Raw genomic sequence first — 20,642 nt, 5'->3', positions numbered from 1 at the left:
GTTGAGCCTAGCCGTTTATCTCATCGAGATCCTGGCCTTCAGCCACCCAAACGAACCTTTGTGCGTCCTGTTGACGTTGGCGTAGCCAAGTCACGTCAGTCAAGTTATTTAGAACCTCACTCGATGCGGTCTCGTGTGGATTTTCAGCCGCATTTGGACGTTAGGCCTCTTGCTAATGCTCCTGTTGACGTTCAGGACGTTCGCCAACCATCGGAGTTGACTTGTTTTGACGCTGAGCGTCAACCACCGCAGTCTAGAGTTGTTTTGACTGCTCAGACTAGGCAGTCAAAGCAGTCTCGAGTGGACGCTGTGCGTCCTCACGCACCTGTTGTTGTTGACAGTTCACAGACTGTCAAGCAGTTACATGACGTTGCGTCCTGGTCCGCTACTAATGCACCAGTGCGTGTGGACGCTGCGTGTCAAGCATTGCCAACCCCTTTGCTTGTTTCTCAGCAGTTGTCAGATGAAGAGCCTTCAGATGAGGACGTTGCTGACCCTCAGCCTGAGGATCATCCTTCAGATGTAGATGAACCCAGAACAGTTCCTCCATCAATGGACTTTAAGAAAGTCATGTTAATTTTTAAGGAGTTGTTTCCCGATCACTTCGTCTCTGTTGCTCCTCGTTCGCCGCCGTCTGAGTTTGTTCTAGGCATACCTGCTGACATGCCAGCCTTTACAAAACTTGTGCTCTCTCGCTCATCCAAGAGAGCTTTACGGCTTTTAGGCGATTGGTTGGAAACCAAGAGGAGTTTGGGGAAGGCGGCCTTTGCCTTCCCTCCATCTAAACTCTCGTCTAGATCGAGTGTCTGGTATGCCACGGGAGAAGTTCTCTGCTTGGGAGTCCCTGCCTCTGCCCAGGGCGACTTCTCAAGCCTTGTAGACTCTCCCCGCCGCCTAGCCATGAGACGCTCGAAGATTAGTTGGTCCTCCTTGGACCTTGACCATCTGCTGAAAGGCATTTATAGAGCCTTTGAAGTTTTCAACTTCCTTGACTGGTGTTTGGGAGCCTTAAGTAGGAAAATCTCATCGGCTGATAGAGATGTCTCCGTACTTATTATGTCCTGCATGGATAAAGCCATCCGCGATGGTTCCAATGAGCTCTCCTCCTCTTTTACTTCAGGAGTCCTTAAGAAGCGAGAGTCCCTTTGCTCTTTTCTGTCGGCAGGAGTTACTCCCTGTCAAAGATCTGAACTACTCTTTGCTCCCTTATCTAAGTTTTTGTTCCCTGAACATTTGGTTAAGGACATAGCTTTGTCACTCGTGCAGAAGGACACCCATGACTTGGTTGCGTCCTCTGCTCGCAAAGGGACTCCTTCGACATCCTTTTCTGCAAGACCAAGGATAGACACTCTGGCGTCCAGATTTATTCCACCCTTTCGTGGCAGAGCTCCCAGCAGGGGAAGTACTCGTGCCGAGGGAAAGAGAGGAAAGAAGAGAGGAGCCAAGTCCTCACGTGGCAGAGTCTGACTGCCCGCAGCCTCAGACAGCAGTAGGTGCCAGACTCAAGAACTTCTGGCAAGCCTGGGAGAAGAGGGGCGCAGACCAACAATCTGTGAGGTTGCTCAGAGAGGGGTACAAAATTCCATTCGTACACAAACCTCCTCTAACGACTTCCCCCATCGACCTCTCTCCTAGATACCGAGAGGAATCAAAGAGACAAGCCCTGAAACTAGAAATGTGTCTTTTGCTAGAGAAGGGAGCGGTGGTGAAAGTCTCGGACCTTCAATCACCGGGGTTTTACAACCGTCTCTTCCTAGTACCGAAGAAGACAGGAGGTTGGAGACCGGTGCTAGACGTCAGTGCACTAAACGTCTTTGTTACGAAGACAAAGTTCACCATGGAGACCACGAAATCAGTCTTAGCAGCGGTCAGAAAGGGAGACTGGATGGTCTCTCTCGACCTAAGAGACGCATACTTCCACATCCCCATTCACTCAGATTCCCAACCTTTTCTGAGGTTTGTTTTCGACAATGTGGTGTACCAGTTTCGGGCCCTGTGCTTTGGCCTAAGTCCTGCTCCTCTCGTGTTTACGAGGCTTATGAGGAATGTTGCAAAATTCCTCTATTTATCGGGAATCCGAGCCTCCCTATACTTGGACGACTGGCTTCTCAGAGCCTCGTCCAGTCATCGCTGTCTGCAGGATCTTCATTGGACATTGGATCTGACCAAGGAATTGAGACTTTTGGTCAACATGGAAAAGTCCCAGCTGATTCCATCGCAAACTATACTGTATTTAGGGATGGAGATTCGCAGTCCAGTTTTTCGGGCTTTTCCGTCTGCCCCCCGAATAGTGCAAGCCCTGCTCATAATCCAACTGATGTTGAAGAGAGAACGTTGCTCAGTCAGGAATTGGATGAGTCTAGTAGGAACTCTATCATCCCTGGAGCAGTTTGTCTCGCTAGGAAGGCTACACCTTCGACCTCTCCAGTTCCATCTAGCTTTTCACTGGAAAAAGGACAAGACGTTAGAGACGGTCTCAATCCCGATCTCCGAAACAGTAAAGGCATGCCTGAATTGGTGGAACGACAATATCAGTCTAAGAGAGGGACTTTCCCTAGCAGTTCAGAAACCAAACCACGTACTATTCTCGGACGCGTCGGATTTGGGTTGGGGTGCGACCCTGGACGGTCGGGAATGCTCAGGTCTGTGGACCTCAAGTCAGAGGAGCATGCACATCAACGGCAAGGAGCTTTTGGCAGTCCACCTGGCCTTGATGAACTTCGGGAGTCTCCTTCGAAACAAGGTGGTGGAGATCAACTCCGACAATACCACAGCCTTGGCATACATTTCCAAGCAAGGAGGCACCCACTCCCTGACGCTGTACGAGATCGCAAGGGACCTGCTTATTTGGTCAAGAGATCGAGGCATCTCCCTGTTGACGAGGTTTATCCAGGGCGACTTGAATGTCTTAGCAGATTGCCTCAGTCGGAGGGGTCAGGTGATTCCTACGGAATGGACCCTCCACAAGGACGTGTGCAAGAGTCTTTGGGCGACTTGGGGTCAACCCACCATAGACCTCTTTGCAACCTCGATGACCAAGAGACTTCCAATCTATTGCTCTCCAGTCCCAGACCCAGCAGCAATACACATAGACGCTTTTCTTCTAGATTGGTCTCATCTAGACCTATATGCATTCCCACCATTCAAGATTGTCAACAAGGTACTGCAGAAGTTCGCCTCTCACGAAGGGACAAGGTTGACGTTAGTTGCTCCCCTCTGGCCCGCGAGAGAATGGTTCACCGAGGTACTTCGATGGCTGGTAGACTTTCCAAGAAGTCTTCCTCTAAGAGTAGACCTGTTACGTCAGCCCCACGTAAAGAATGTACACCAAAGCCTCCCCGCTCTTCGTCTGACTGCCTTCAGACTATCGAAAGACTCTCGAGAGCTAGAGGCTTTTCGAAGGAGGCAGCCAGTGCGATTGCAAGAGCGAGGAGAGCTTCTACCATTAGAGTATACCAGTCGAAGTGGGAAGTCTTCCGAAACTGGTGCAAGTCAGCATCTGTATCCTCGTCCAGTACCTCTGTAGCCCAAATCGCTGATTTTCTCTTACACCTGAGAAAAGTTCGCTCCCTTTCAGCTTCCACGATCAAGGGCTACAGGAGCATGTTGGCTTCGGTCTTCCGGCATAGAGGCTTAGATCTTTCCAACGATAAAGATCTACAAGATCTCCTTAAGTCTTTTGAAACCTCTAAGGAACGTCGTTTGGCTACTCCTGGATGGAACTTAGACGTGGTCCTAAGGTTCCTCATGTCAGACAGGTTTGAGCCATTACATTCAGCCTCCCTGAAGGATCTCACTCTTAAGACTCTTTTCCTGGTGTGCTTGGCCTCGGCTAAAAGAGTCAGTGAACTTCATGCCTTCAGTAAGAACATCGGCTTTTCTACAGAAAAAGCCTCTTGTTCTCTTCAACTTGGTTTCCTGGCCAAGAATGAACTGCCTTCTCGTCCTTGGCCTAAATCTTTTGATATTCCTTGCTTATCAGAGATCGTAGGCAACGAACTGGAGAGAGTGTTATGTCCTGTTAGAGCTCTTAAATTCTATTTAGCTCGTACTAAGCCATTACGAGGTAAATCTGAAGCGTTATGGTGTTCGGTTAAGAAACCATCCTTACCTATGTCAAAGAATGCTTTGTCATATTTTATCAGATTTTTAATACGAGAAGCCCATTCCCACTTGAGTGAGGAAGACCAATCTTTGCTTAAGGTTAAGACGCACGAAATTAGAGCTATAGCAACCTCCGTGGCCTTCAAGCAAAATAGATCTCTGCAAAGTATCATGGACGCGACTTTTTGGAGAAGCAAGTCAGTGTTCTCGTCATTTTACTTGAAAGATGTCCAGACTCTTTACGAGGACTGCTACACACTGGGTCCATTCGTAGCAGCGAGTGCAGTAGTGGGTGAGGGTTCTACCACTACACGTCCCTAATTCCAATATCCTTTTTAATCTGTCTCTTGAAATGTTTTTAATATTGTTTTATGGGTTGTACGGAAGGCTAAGAAGCCTTTCGCATCCTGGTTGATTTGGCGGGTGGTCAAAGTCATTTCTTGAGAGCGCCCAGATTAGGGGTTTGATGAGGTCCTGTTAGTATGGGTTGCAACCCTTTATACTTCAGCTCCTGGGAGTCTTTCAGCATCCTAAGAGGATCGCTGGGCTTCGTGAGGAAGACAGACTTACAAGGCAGAGTAATCGTCTAAGTCAACTTCCTTACCAGGTACCTATATATTTTGGTTTTGTTATATTGATAACTGTCAAAAACTCTTAGCTTATACGCTGTAAACTTAATTAACTCTGGTCTCTACCCACCGCCTTGGGTGTGAATCAGCTATTATATATTCACCGGCTAAGTTAAATATTTAAAAATGATATTTTAATTATAAAATAAATTTTTGAATATACTTACCCGGTGAATATATAAATTAAAGGCCCTCCCTTCCTCCCCAATAGAGACGCAGCGGGACGAGAAGAATTGAAGGGTTTGTTTACATGCAAGAGTGGTATCTGGCCGATAGTTGGCGCTGGTGGGCACACCCGCAACCTTCATAGTGATCGCTCGCGAGTTTTTTGAGTGTGTTTTCTGTCGAGCCGCTGAGTAGCAGCTATTATATATTCACCGGGTAAGTATATTCAAAAATTTATTTTATAATTAAAATATCATATTACAGTTATCTTGGTGATGTACAATTTACTTTTAGCCTTCGCTGGTTGTGTTTTATTTTTTCTGAGTGTTAGTGTTTTAACTTTGTTCATATCTTAAAAGAGGTAGGATTGGGATTTTTTTCCCCCCTACTGTAAAACTAACGAACCTACTTTAAAACATGATGGTGGAGATACGTTCCGCCAACTCAATGACGTCACAATCGTGTAACATAATCTACATAGTACATACGTAGTATGACTAGCAAAATTCTTTTATTTGCTTTTTCTTGTAAAGAATGAAAAGGAATTCTATCTTACAAAGATTAAATAGAACTAGCGTATTGTTAATTTTACGCTGCGTAGTTCTCATGACAGTCGATGCAGTCCCAACATGTCTTGGTATCGTTGTTTATTTTCTTTTCGATATTGGGAATTATAGTATTAGTCGTATATTCATATATATGTTCCAATTGTAAAGTGTAGCAAATCACAATTTTTGGGAACCCTTAAGATTTAAGGGCTGGTTACATTTATATATACAGTATACGTTATTGCTATATCTGTAATTTTTAATCATAACAAATAACTATTTTTCGGAACCCTTAGGAATTAAGGGTTGATTACATATTTGTTCCGTAACTGAAATACAAACCACGCTATTTAGTATGGGCTATTACAGTGAACCCTCGCTACTTCGCAGTTCGACCATCGCGGATTCACCACTTCGCGGATTTTTTCTTAACCCATATATATATACAGTATATGGTTTTCCACTATTCTGCTAAGTAAGGAGTGTCTTGAATTCAGTCTGTCACTCCACGAAATGGCTCCAAAGAGAATGGTACTTGGACCATCTACCTCTGATGATGGAGATTTCTAGGAAATTGCTGCTGTTGGAGACACGAGGGAGTTGCCTCTTCTTCCCGACCTGTAGTGCCAGCCACACACCCAGATCTTCCACAGCACAGTGGAATGGGCGAGGTTTTCCAGGTTCTCCTGTCAGAGAAAGGCTTTTTATGCAAAGTTGCATTAGAGATGTCTAGATAGCTCTGGAAGTCTTCAACCTTTGTGTAACAAGCCAAATGAACCATCATCTGTGGCTGGTGCTGTGAAAAGGGTGTTTCTTCTCTTGGAGCCTTAATCTCATTAGTAGCCAAATTTTTATTTTATCTCTAAAAGGAAAAACTACTCAGTGTCAGCAATAAAAGACTATCGCCCAACCTTGAGCCAGGTCCTCATGTTGAAAGGAGTTGTTTCCTTTTTGGTAGAGCTCTCCATGCTCATCCAAAGTTTTGAACAGGGCACTCTTTTGTTAGAGATGAGACCACCACCCTTGACCTACATTCCCTGAAGCGGGCACCTTATGAGCCGCTGAGGCCTGCCACAGACAAGAACCTTTCTCAAAATGGTCTTCTTCTTTGCACTACCCTTGCATTAACTGTGGTAGTGAGCTGCATCGTCTTTCATAGTGGGATGGAGTCAGGTCTCGTTCTCCTTCAGCCTTGAGTTTATTGCCAAAACCCAGAATCTGTCCATTCCTGATTCCAGGTTTTTATCATTTCAGATTGCGAGCTTCAGAGAGGTAATCGACAATCCTGTTCAGTTTCTTTTGTGCGCATTGAGGGCTCTAACTTAAATGTACTTATGCAATCTAACCCCACCTGTAACACCTTTTTGTTAACTATGTAAGAAGGTGACCAGAAATACAATCGCATCGTGGCTAAGGGAAGTCATTGACCGTACCTTTTTGCTGCCCACACCCTCCTCCCAGGAAGAGCTTAAACTAGATCATATGATGTCAGATGATTAGTACAACCCTGGCAGTTGGGGAAAATATCTTTGTGGCGCAGGTACTGCAGGAAGGCGTGTGGAAACGTCTGACAACGTCGACTGCTCATTACCTGCGGGAATTGACCTAAAGGTCTCTAGACACTTTCTCTAGGGTCTGTAGTAGCTGCACAGCAGGTGGTATAGCTACCTCAGCTTTTCTCAGAACCATTAGCATTGGATTGAGGACAGAGGTTGTGTGTTAGTCTGGGATGGAAGTGAAGAAGGATTGGCCTTTTCTTTTTCTTTCAATCATCCCCTCTTGGGGTACACTATCAAAAACCCTGTCAGTGGGAATCAATTTGACTGCAGGTATTATTATTATTATCCTTATTATTATTATTATTATTGTTATTATTATAATTATTATTATAATTATTATTATTATTATTATTATTATTATTATTATTATTATTATTATTATTATTATTATTACTTGCTAAGCTACAACCCTAGTTGGAAAAGCAGGATGCTATGAGCCTAGGGACTCCAACAGGGAAACTAGCCCAGTGAAGAAAGGAAACTAGGAAAAATAAAATATTTTAAGAACAGTAACAGCATTAAAATAAATATTTCCTATATAAACTAAAAAAAAACTTCAACAAAAGAGAAGGAAGAGAAGTATTGGTAAGATAGTGTGCCCGTATGTACCCTCTAGCAAGAGAACTCTAACCTAAGACAGTGGGAGACCATGGTACAAGGTTATGGCACGACCCACACTAGAGAACAATGGTTTGATTTTGGAGTGTCCTCCTCCTTGAAGAGCTGCTTACCACAGCTAAAGTCTCTCTTCTAGCCTTACCAAGAGGAAAGTGGCCACTGAACAATTACAGTGCAGTAGTTAACCACTTGGATGAAGAAGAATTGATTGGTAATCTCAGTGTTGTCAGGTGTGTGAGGACAGAGGAGAAAATGTAAAGAATATGCCAGACAATTTGGTGTATCTGTAGGCAAAGGGAAAATGAATCGTAACCAGAGAGAAGGATCCAATGTAGTACTGTCTGGCTAGTCAAAGGACCCCATAACTCTAGTGGTAGTAGCTAAATGAGTGGCTGGTGCCTTAGCCAACCTACTACCTAATCAGTCTGCAGCTGTTCTTTATTGTAATATAGAAGTCATTTCTCACACTTATGAGAAGGGGTGTGTAATAAACATGCAGTCCTGTTACTATATATATGCCACATAGTGTGAACCAAGCAAACCCATTAGGATACTTGTGCTATTTGGTTTGAACCAGGCAAACCCGTTGGTACACATTCCTCGCCATTAAGACCCAGGGATTTTTTGCCCAGGGTTCTTTATTTCACAGGCTGTGGACCTGCTGGTAAAGTCACACCACTGGTGCAGGAGTAGTAAGGAACCAGAACTCGCCAAATTTGGGATCTGAGTTTAGGAATCCTGGGATTAGTCTCCTGCCTGCTGGAACGGGAATTTCCTCCCACCTAAGGACGAGTCTCTTACGTAAGGGATTAAGTTTTATAGGGTATTCAATTTTAATCTGATTTTGTGAGATCTTGAAAATTTAGATGGATTTGTTGTGCAATCAGAAATTGACAGGAATTGATAATCAGAATCCTAGTATAGATGGAGTTACACTACTTTATCGGAACAAAATCTAATAAATATAGTAATTGAAGACCTGGGCCAAATTGGAGTTCAGGCAGGAAGTGTTCCATACAGTTAAATGATAATATTGTATTCAGTTGTTTTTAGCAATTATGGCACTAATTGGAAAGCTCATTTGTAAAAATTTTCAAGAAATCCTTAGTTTTTTCAAATAAAGTTTTTAGATTTTCTCTGTATCTAAGAATAAATCTTTTGGGCATTCTCTTAGTGTTTAAGATTTTATTAAAAATGGTGTTATTGAAATATTTATTATTATTATTATTATTATTATTATTATTATTATTATTACTGTATTAAGATACTATATAATATTACTTGATAATCTTCTTTAGTAACTGTATATATAAATTTAATTTGCTCATTTAATGCACATTATTTTGTACAAGTGTACAATAATTGTAAGTATACTAATGATCATTTTAATTTTTCAGTTGTGACCGCAAACAACATGAGTGGCTCTGCTATGTACGAGTTGGTACGTGTGGGTCATCAGGAACTGGTGGGAGAGATCATTAGGCTAGAAGGAGATCTGGCCACTGTTCAGGCAAGTAGTGGACTTGTTTTAACAAGTTAACTTTGTCATGGTGAGAATATAGAAAGCTATAATATTGCAGAAACAACTATGTGTTAAAGGTGTTACATCCATTCTAGATTCTTAAGTGACCAGCTCGTGTTAACTGAAAACACTTAACTAGGAAATGACATCAAGAAAATCTTTTCTATGCTTAATTTTGAATGGTTTGGTAAGGTATGATAAGAAATTTTGATGGGGTTGGTATTGTTTGAAAGTACCAATAGGTAATATATTGCCTTTTTCATTCAAGGTATAATGGGAATCCCTAACCAGATTTTAAGACTTTTGCTTCAGTTGATTAACTACAGTAAATGAAGGTTTTAATTACTATAGATTCTTATATTGCAAGCTACTGTACTGTTATTACTTTATTTCAATATGTTAATTATTGATAATTTACTTTATTTATGATAATGCATATTCTTACATTAATACAAACCATTGTCATTTGATACGAGTATTATATAGGCGAAGTTTTATATATATTGAAAGATGTCTAAACTAATCCTGGTTTGTTCCGTAACTGGAATACAGACCACGCTATTTATTAGGGGTTATACTTTCGGCGGAATTGAAATGAGGAGCCATTAAAATTTAGCGAGGGTTAACTACCCACACCGCTAGTTACTGGGGATAGGGGGAGGGTAGCTTGCTACCACTTCCGTTCACACATCTGTGATTTAGTCACTTTTACTTTTGGCTCGGATGGAGAGCAGTTGTTCCCGCTCTCCCTCCTCGCCTATTCTGGACTCCCATTAATTTTTGTCTTTTAACTTTTCTTATACATGTATATATATGAAAACATTCTTAATGTTCATGTATATATATGTGTATAGAAATGTGATAAGTTTCTTTTTCAGTGTTTGTGCTGTGCGTGTGATACATATATGACAACGACACTTGCGTACATTAGCACCGGAACAAGGCCAGCACAGTTCCACTTTGTGGGGAACGACCTCTCCCTCTCTGGTCCATCGTCTTCCTGTCGGCATGTAACCATTAACTCGGCCGCCGCAGAGGAATCATCGCCTGGACCCTCTTCATTCAACCAATGTCTTCGCCTTTTCCCTTTTCGTACGGGAAACATGGATTACTGAGCGAAGGGAATGTGGCCTCTCAGAGATTGACTACGGTCTTTCTCTTCTCAAGGTCGTTCACCTTTCAACAACAGCTTACTATTGGGAAGAGCTCCTTTCCCGTGCGCGGGTTAGGTTACGCTTCCGATTGTTTGTATCGATTAATTTTAGTGAAATTATAATTGTAATTTTAACTTTTCAGCTTTTCTCCGTGGGGAACACTTCCCTTCGGAGGATCAGTGGTTCTCACTATTAGTGAATATTCTTAGCTGATTTAATAATTGAAATTCTGTTTTTATTACAGTTACTCCCCCCCCCTTCTCCCGTGGATGTCGACTGGGGAAGGAATGGTGCAATACTTATTTTTATGTTATTCCCTCGGGGTTCCTCTCCGGAGTTCCTCCCTAGGGAATTTTCTATGAAATAATTGATTTTATTTTTTCGCAGTTAACTATGCAGTTTTTTCTTCGTTCGATTAAGAGTGGCGACGAAGCAGAGCTGTTCTGTTCATGCCTGGGGAATCTGCTGTCACTGCCGTCCCTCAGAGGACGTCGTCATGGGCGTCATCCCTTCTCTTAGAAGTACTCCCGTGACAACATGACCATCACTTCAGATCATCTTCGAACGCTAACCAGGAGGTTCGCCTCCAGGGGTTGGACAACTTCCCTTCCGAGGGAAAGTTTCCTCCCCAGGTGTGAGGTTTTCTCCCTTCCGAGTTAGAACTTCCCACATCTTGATAAATTCATCGTCTCCAACTGCTGTTGCTGCCTTCGCCCAGACTGCTCTCCCCCATTGCCGAGTCTCTGTTCCTTCAGGGGCAGAGCATAGTCTAGGCAAGTCTCTTCTACGAAGTTTTCACCTCTCTCGTTCGCGAGAAAGGCCACTCATAGAGTAGAGACTCCTCTTCGTAGGATCGCTACTGTTGAAGGTCAGCTTGCTGATCCACCTGCCCTCATGGGCATCATCATGGGCATCAAGTCTCTTCTACGAAGTGTTCACCACTCTCATTCGCAAGAGAGGCCACTCATAGAGACACCTCTTCGGAGAATCATTCTGCTCATCAGTTCCTGATCATCCTACCAGCAGACCTACCAGGGCAATCTTGTGCTGCAACTTAGTCCGTGGACTTTGGTTCTGGACTCTTCCTAAGGCCAGCCTGCTGGTCCACTGGCCTTCATTGGCTTCATCAAGTTCCTGATCATCCTACCTGCAGACCTACCAGCGCAACCTTGCATTGCAACTTAGTCCGTGGACTTCGGTTTTGGACTCTTTCTATGGACCTTTCACAGTTGCCATCAGTGGATGTTCGCCCTTCTATAGGGCACATCCCAGTTCGTGATCGTCCTACCAGCTGACCTGCCGATCTACCAACGCAACCTTACGCCGCTGGTAGTCATTTGGACTTTGGTCCTGGACTTTTCCGTGGACCTTTTACGGTCTCCATCATGGATGTTGCCCTTCCAAAGGACTCGTCCCAGTTTCTGGTCGTTCTGCCAGCTGACTTGCCGACCTACTAGCGCTACCTTACGCTACAGTTAGTCCTTGGACTTTGGTCCTGGACTCTTCTGAGGATCACCAGCTCCCTCCTGCCAGCATTATCATGTGCACCATTATGCTGACTCTGCGCGCGTGCGCGCCAAGAGTTTTGCGCGCGCACGCCGGCGGTCTCCCGCGCCCGCGCGCCGGCAGTCTCCCGCGCCCTCGTGCCGGGCAGTCTCCCGCGCCCGCGCGCCGGCAGTCTCCCGCGCCCTCGTGCCGGTGGTCTCCCGCGTACGCGCAGTCGCCGGCTGTCTCCCGCGCCAATGGCCTTCCACACGCGTGCGCCAGCAGTTTCCATGTAGTACTCTCATGCACGCGCCAATGCACCCGCCCTTGCACAACCAGTCGCACGCTTAGGCGCATTCTAGGGAGACAGCACAAAACTACACAGTGCCTTACTGCGCGCCAGCGCTCTTCCGCTCTTTCCTGCAGTCTCGGATACAATGCGCCAGCTCTTGCCAAAGAGCAAGTGCTCACAGATTCAATGCGCCAGCGCTTGCCTGCTCTCCAGGCAGAAATTGAGCACCAGCATCATCCTGTGTACCATCGCTCCAGTACTCTCCTGCACACTCGCACAATAGTCGGAAAAAAGGAATTAAACAATTTGGACAGGTCACCAGTGCCCCATTCCTCCCCGCAAACACACAACATTGCCACCGGGAAAAGAGGAAAGAGGCTTCACAGAAGGATTCAAGATCCCGAAGATTCCATCTTGCAAGGGGAATCGAAACGGGGAATCCTTGGTCCCTGACTCTTCTGAAGTTTCTTTTTTCCTTGACAGACCATCGTCAGGAAACATGAAAGCATCAACAGTCTGATCTCTAGATCACTGTTTGCTGATGGCTAGTTCACGGTTTACTGATCGCTAGGTCGCCGATCACCAGATCGCCAATTGCTAGCTCAGCGCTGATCTTTGACCTCTAGTCCTTCCAATGACTAACGATCTCCGATTGCTAGCGTTCCAATCACCGATTGCTAGTCGACAACCAGTCATCAGCTTGCTGATAACTAGATCACCGATGGGCATCTCATCTTTCTTCGATCATTAAACTCAGCCCGCTGATCTCTGACCAGCCCATCTTCAGCTTGCTGATTTCTTACCAAACAGGGGGGACCATAATTAGCTTGCTGATCTCTAGCTCACCATCGGCTCACAGACCGCTGATTCACCGATCATCGGCAATTTGCCAGCAGTTCGTGACTCGGACTTAGTCAACCTCTGCCCGTAGTTCCCTAGATCAGAAGGTATACAACATACTTCTCGCTACTGGCCGTTCATCATCACACTAAAGTGATCGGAAAACGTTTGACAACCCTCATCAATGGCTTGTCGACAGGGAACTACTTGCGAGCACTCTCCAACTGCACAGTAACTACAATCCCCAACTGTTAACCATTGATTAACATTCGCCAGATTGATTCTATTCTAAGGAATAGCATCAATCCCATCATGGGGGATGGTAAGGCTAAGCATTGCCTTCCTTCTGTTAGTTAAAGGAATTCTCCCTCAGGGAAGAATTCTTATACTGGGTATCGCGTCTGATCCTTTACGACACGAGTTAGACTCCAGCGTCAACAGTCTTCCATGCAAAAGGATCCACAAGAAGCTGTCCCTTTAGGTCGATGTCCACACCATGTTGGAGTTCGAACAAGGGCTAAGACCTCAGGTCTTTATTTGCACACTGGACTTAAAGGACACTTACTTCCAGGCCCAAACCATCCATCTAGGAAGGTTGGAAGATTCAGTCTAGACAAACAAGAAACACCAGTTCAGGGCACTGTGCTTCGGTCTTTCCACTACACCCATCCTGGTCTCACAGGATCGGCTTCTGTCTCCTCCGTTTCGGGACGACTTACTGACCTAAGCAGACTCAGTGGCAACCTTGCATTAGCACCAGAACTTCTGAAGTCTTTCTACCAAGATCCAGTGATCAGGGTAAACCTGTGGAAGTCTTCCCTACTTCCCTCCCAGAAGACTGGTGTATCTGGGAATGATTCTAGACACCAATCTCCACAAAACCTTCTCAAAAACGAGAACAACTCCCATTCCAAAGAGACTCGAGTCGGACTGGAATCAGGCCCTCGATCCCCCAAACATTCTGACCCCCATGGGACCAGAAGTTTGGACGAACCTCAAGGGATGGGTGTCAGTCGAGAATCTACAGAGTGGCATAACCTTCTCATCCTTCCCCACCCCTCGGACTTGATGTTGTGCTTAGAACACATCAAAAGAAGAGAGGAGGGACCATAGTGCTGCACCACACGACCTCAGCCCTCTGGACAGAGTCCGAAAGTACCTTCTTTTAAATCTCTTAAGAGATGAAGGCCAACTTTCCGGTCCTTCAGCAGCCTCATCGGTTCCTAACAGACAACTCAGTGATGTGATGAATGACAACACCACACACCACATAGAGACTCACATCGGCAAGCAAGAAGGAACTTGCTCGTAGCCTCTTCCCATCTAACAGTATAAACACTAAGATGGGCCAAAGTTCGTTCAGTACCACTATCAGCCCGCTTCATTCCAGACTAGAAGAACGTGCTCGCCGACAATCTGTGCACAGCATCTCGGATAAGGTATACCGAATGGTCTTTAGATCGCCTTGTAGCCGACAAAGTCCCGACTTTACAGATCCTTCAACTAGGAATCTGTTCGCAATGCTCCTGAATCTCGGGATGCCATTGCTCCCCAGCCCTAGACCCCAAGGTTCTCTGGCAACAACGGTGGGTACAGCAATGACGTTTACGTCTCGTCCCTGTTTTATCTGGAGAAGGACACTAAGAAGGCTAGAACATCGGTCAACCTCTCAAGGACTCTCCTAGCTCCGCTATGGCATTATGCAGAATGGTTACCAAACCTTTTGCAGCTCCTGATAGTCTCTCCAAGAGAACCTTCTCCACATCACAGACAACCCACTTCGACACCTACCACAAGCTATTGCTTTGCTATGATTGTATGCCTGGAGACTACCCAGTACCTCTTTTGCGAAAAGGTTGTCTAGATATCTGAGGAATTCCTCAGCATCAGTCTACCAGGCAGTATAACGTCTTGTGTGGTTGGTGTCGTGTGAAAGTGTCTTTCTCCACTCAATACCTCTATTCCAGCAATAGTGGAATCCTCAAGTATATACAAGAGGAAAAGACTCCCTATTCAGTTTCTACAGGTAAAGATGATCACTCAACCTTGATCCTTCACCTTCAAATTGAAAGAAAAGGACATCCTCTCTCGATAGACCTTTCCTAACTCATACGGACTTACATCTTGCCTTTCTCCAGTCGGAATTGAGACCTTCCTCTCGAAACATGGTTCAAATTCTCCGATCTCTAAAGAGACCTCCTTATGTTCCACTTCACCAGGCAACAAATTTTCTCCTGATTTAAGAAGACAATGTTCCTACACTATCGGACAGCAACCATACGAGTCAAGGAACTTCATGGTCTCTCTTTCGACATCGCCCATTATTGAGAAGGGCGAAAGATAATGTTCAGTTTCGTCCCTGAGTATGTCGCCAGACACAGTCTTTCGAGGTGATGGATCCTACATAAGTCTCCACTCGGTAACGGACAATCCAGATCATCCGTTACTGTACCCTGGGTAAGATATGAGACTTTACCTAAAGAAAACGGCAACAGCCCACTCGGGTCCCTTCTCTTGTCATCAGCACTGGGAGAGACTAGAGGAGGATCACCGAAACATCATCTCAACATGACGACTCACAGTGTCAGGGGCATAGCTATGCCCCTGGTCCTTCTTAGCAGATTACTCTGTGACGCAGATTTTACAAGAAAGGATGTGAATGCTCCAGGTGACTTTCACAACCTTTCTCCTGCAAGACGTGACCCACAGGAACTCAATACGATCTCTATCGGTCCGGTGGTGGCTGCACAACAGCTGGTTGTATACCTCAAGCCCCATATTGGACAAGTAGCAGAAGATTGAGGGCACTGTTACTCGGTTTTAGTCTGCGTGAATGAAAATATTTGACTGGCTCTTATTCTTTTCTTCATCCTACCCTCTCGTGGGGAAAGCAGCATCTTGGGTTCTCTGCATAAGCTGACCTCAAACCACTGCAGTTTAACCATGCTCCCTTGTGTACCTAGTATTAAGCTAATACTGTTGCGTCCCCATACCCTGGCGAGGTGGTATTGGGAAAGTCTTGGTTACATCAGGTTTTCCCTACATCACACACACACACACATATACCAAGGCACTTCCCCCAATTTTGGGGGGTAGCCGACATCAATAAAGAAACAAAAACAAAAAGGGGACCTCTATTCTCTACGTTCCTCCCAGTCTAACAAGGGACTCAACCGAGTTCAGCTGGTACTGCTAGGGTGTCACAGCCCACCCTCCCACATTATCCACCACAGATGAAGCTTCATAATGCTGAATCCCCTACTGCTGCTACCTCCACGGTCATCTAAGGCATCGGAGGCAGCAGCAGGGCCTACCGGAACTGCGTCACAATCGCTCGCCATTCATTCCTATTTCTAGCACGCTCTCTTGCCTCGCTCACATCTATCCTCCTATCACCCAGAGCTTCCTTGACTCCATCCATCCACCCAAACCTTGGCCTTCCTCTCGTACTTCTCCCATCAACTCTTGCATTCATCACCTTCTTTAGCAGACAGCCATTTTCCATTCTCTCAACATGGCCAAACCACCTCAACACATTCATATCCACTCTAGCTGCTAACTCATTTCTTACACCCGTTCTCACCCTCACCACTTCGTTCCTAATCCTATCTACTCGAGATACACCAGCCATACTCCGTAGACACTTCATCTCAAACACATTCAATTTCTGTCTCTCCATCACTTTCATTCCCCACAACTCCGATCCATACATCACAGTTGGTACAATCACTTTCTCATATAGAACTCTTTACATTCATGCCTAACCCTCTATTTTTTACTACTCCCTTAACTGCCCCCAACACTTTGCAACCTTCATTCACTCTCTTGACGTACATCTGCTTCCACTCCACCATTTGCTGCAACAACAGACCCCAAGTACTTAAACTGATCCACCTCCTCAAGTAACTCTCCATTCAACATGACATTCAACCTTGCACCACCTTCCCTTCTCGTACATCTCATAACCTTACTCTTACCCTCATTAACTCTCAACTTCCTTCTCTCACACTCTCTTCCAAATTCTTTCACTAATCGTCCAAGCTTCTCTTCTGTGTCTGCAACCAGTACAGTATCATCCGCAAACAAAAACTGATTTACCTCCCATTCATGGTCATTCTCGTCTACCAGTTTTAATCCTCGTCCAAGCACTCGAGCATTCACCTCTCTCACCACTCCATCAACATACAAGTTAAACAACCATGGCGACATCACACATCCCTGTCTCGGCCCCACTCTCACCGGAAACCAATCACTCACTTCATTTCCTATCCTAACACATGCTTTACTACCTTTGTAGAAACTTTTCACTGCTTGCAACAACCTTACCTAGACAGTCACACTTCTGCATGTCTCGACACACAGCTTGCGTAGGCCGCGGACCTTGCGTAGGAAGGTTTTAGCGAGGGTAGGGACCCCTTATTTGTAAGTACTAACATACTCAGATAAGGAGCCCCCGAGCAAAGTCAGTTTGCAGGAACATCCACCCTTCCTAATGGGTGAGTCACCCCTAATAAATAGCGTGGTTTGTATTCCAGTTACGGAACAAATGACATATTCGTATATAATTTGTATTTTTCCTAAATATACAAACCTTGGCTATTTATACAAACTTGCCCACCAGCCCTATCCCCCTTGAAGTTCTACCTCCAAGCAAAGTGACTAAATCACAAGGGTGTGAACGGGAATGGTAGCAAGCTACCCCCCCTACCCCCGCTAACTAGCGGTGTGGGTAGTTAACCCTCGCTAAATTTTAATGGCTCGTCATTTCAGCTCTGCCAAAAGTATAACCCCTAATAAATAGCTAAGCTTTGCATAGTTAGGAAAAATACAAATTTTCTACGTATTTGTCATTTTTATGTTATCTGAATTTTGTTCAATAATTTTTGTACTGTACCTTAAGGTTATCAGTTTAAGGTGTAATTTAACAACTGGATTTATTGATTGTTTTTATTTTGATTTTGTTGTAAGCTGATCTGAAGGTCACGGTAGTATCGAGAGTATGCTCACATATTATTAACAACAGAGTATTGATATAATTGTGCTCTCTATCATGTAAGAAAAGAAGAGCACCAGTTTCTTATGAAAAGGCATATCAAACATCAGCACCAGCCAGAATTAGCCGTTGATGCGGACGATCCCCAGCCAACTGTGTGTGTGATGTAAACAAACAAATTGAATGTAAATATTGGTGAATTTAATGTAAATTTGTTTATTTTGTACTATTGCAAAATGATTTTAATAACTTGTTTAACTTTACAAAATTATTTTATCTTATTTGAGAATGTGGTTTGCTAAGACGTTATAAAAGGGTGTGTGAGATACTCTAAATGCTAATTTTAAACTTGTACATACCATTTACAAGTATGTATGTACATGTATTCATAAATTTAAATGACTTATTTTGTACCAAGTTAAAAACTAAAATTTATTTGTTTGTAAGCTTGAAATAGTAATGAAACCATAGATTATTCAATTTGGATTTTTAGATGAAATACAGGAATGGAATGGTTATATTTTGGTTTAGCCTAGTGACAGATAGATTCCACTAATTCAGTTTCTGACTGAAGTCGTCGTCTCCTGGAACCAATGTGCTGATGTCCAACACGTCCACGCCAGACGGAGCCAGAACAGGGATGTCTGAGGATTGCTCAGCACTTGTACCACTACCAAGATGCAGTACTATCGCATTCACTTGATGCTTGGTTAGGTTCTTCTCCTTGGAGCTGGCATTCCCTTCATGTGCTCACACGCCATTCGGTGCTATGTTCTCCTGTTATCCCTTCAGAGCCTTAGGAACCCAGTGCCTCTTAAGGCTCTGAGGGCACGAGAGCCAGAGGTAGTTTGGTCTCCGAAGAGAAATTCAATAGTTGGTTGTCCATCCAATCTTCCTCTACAGAGGATCGTACACTCGTATGCGTTGAGTTCCCCATCTTATCGGAGAAGTTTCTGTGCATCGTTGACCTTATGGCACCCAAATCTGGTCCTGTACCATTGGAAGCTGAAAGTCTTGAAACAGAGTAAACATCCATCAAAGTCATTACGCTCATTTGTGTGTGCAAAGACCTCAGGGAGGCTACTAAGTCATCCATCTCAGGAGGGGTGACAGCCATTGATTGGCATTGTAACCCCCCCCTCAAATCTAAACCCACTATTGAGCTATGATGGTCAGTTTTTTCATGTGGGGCTCTTGATGTGGTCAATCCCCAGATCTCCATTCTGAGGAATTACATGCTCTCCAGACATTCGAACAATATTCTGTCCCCTTACACAATCTCGACAACAGAGCTTCTATGTTTTGGAAGAAGCAGAGACATCGCCTGTTCCCATTAATCCATCAATATAGGTGCTGACAGCAGGGACCCCAGCAGAGTGAGACTAACATGAGCTCATGTTGTTCTCGGCCCTCAAGTCTACTGCCTTGGAGGCTGCTTACATGTATATCCTCCATGGAACTTCTTGGGTCGACCACTGGTCAAGGGGAGATGCTTACTTTGCCATGACCCAGGATTTGACAAATCCTAAGATGCTGAAGAATTGAGCGAACCTAGTCCTTTCAGGGGTGAAGGCTGTGACTTTCTTGGAGCTTCAATCTGCTAACTAGTTGGCCAACTGGGTCTTGAAGAGGAGGGATGCAGTTGCCTCTTGCTTCACCAGACAGGTGTGGCTTATCCTTGAACCCCCATTGCTGGAATTTGCAGTCCTCTTCCGCAGAAGTGATGTGGCGGTGACAATCGAAAAATGGAAGACGACTATCCATTAATTCTTGATCCATCGTGTTTTTACTTTAAAGGGCCTGTGACTTTGAAGGTAAGTAGCCAGAGCTTCAAACACTGTTACATCGTTGAAGCCAGTGCTGAAGCTTCAGAGCCCGATCTGCACCTCCAGCTACTTTCTCTGTTTAGAAAGGCACGGACATCTATCCATCCTTCTGCCCCCGACCTGTCCTGTCTTGAGGGGAAGGGGATGCTGAAGTCGGTGTTCCCCATTTCTATCTGCTGCGATTTGTAATGCCTATTGAGCCATTGGGCAATGTGGCAGCTACTTGGACCAGAGGGCTGGGTGGTGGAAGTCCTCTGGGACAGATACTGCCTACCTTTCGTCAGCTCTTGCCGTCCCCTCTCTCGCTCGTTGTTGACGTTCCTCTCCTACTCTCTTGGATGTCAAGAGGTGAAAGCAATGAAGAACGCACTCAAAGTCGTTCGAGATGGTTTTCCAGGCTTTTACAACAGACTCTTCCTGGTGAAGTCGCCAGGGGGTGGAGACCGGTTCTCGACCTCTCTCCACTGATCAATCTCATTATATAAACTCCTTTCAAGAAGTAAATGGTAATTACTCCCTGTATTTACAATCCACCAACAGGAAAGAGGACTTCATGTTTTCTGTGGACCTGCAAATGGCTATATCCAATTGTAATTAATCGGTCCAACAGAAAGTTCCTCCGCTTTGTTCTCAGGGAAGTAGTGTACCAGCAGAAATCCCTGTGCTTTGAACTGTCTACCACTCCCAAAAGTGTTGACTCTTGTCTCTACCTGAGCCCATTTAAATGGGAACTACCTTTTTGAGGTATATAAACAATTGGCTTATCTTTTCATCCTCCAGGAGGCAGTGGGCCCAGGTTTGAGGCATATTGATTTCCATTTGCCAGATCATCATGTGTCGGGAGAAGTACAGTTTTACGTCCAAGCAGAGGATGAAATACTCTGGTATGCTGATAGACATGACAGCA

The 20,642-nt window shown here is 44.8% G+C and overlaps 1 protein-coding gene across 1 annotated transcript in view; it reads left to right on the top strand.

The window, feature by feature from the left end:
* LOC137652938 (V-type proton ATPase catalytic subunit A-like) overlaps positions 1-20,642 on the top strand; it is a 63,750-nt gene that overhangs the window by 19,643 nt on the left and 23,465 nt on the right. The window contains exon 3 of the mRNA XM_068386335.1: positions 9,021-9,133. Within this exon, the coding sequence (XP_068242436.1) occupies positions 9,021-9,133 (113 nt within the window). The remainder of the gene's footprint in view (positions 1-9,020; positions 9,134-20,642) is intronic.

Source organism: Palaemon carinicauda, chromosome 1, assembly GCF_036898095.1.
Source record: "Palaemon carinicauda isolate YSFRI2023 chromosome 1, ASM3689809v2, whole genome shotgun sequence".
Lineage (NCBI taxonomy): Eukaryota > Metazoa > Arthropoda > Malacostraca > Decapoda > Palaemonidae > Palaemon > Palaemon carinicauda.
This window is presented reverse-complemented; position numbering and strand designations above follow the sequence as displayed.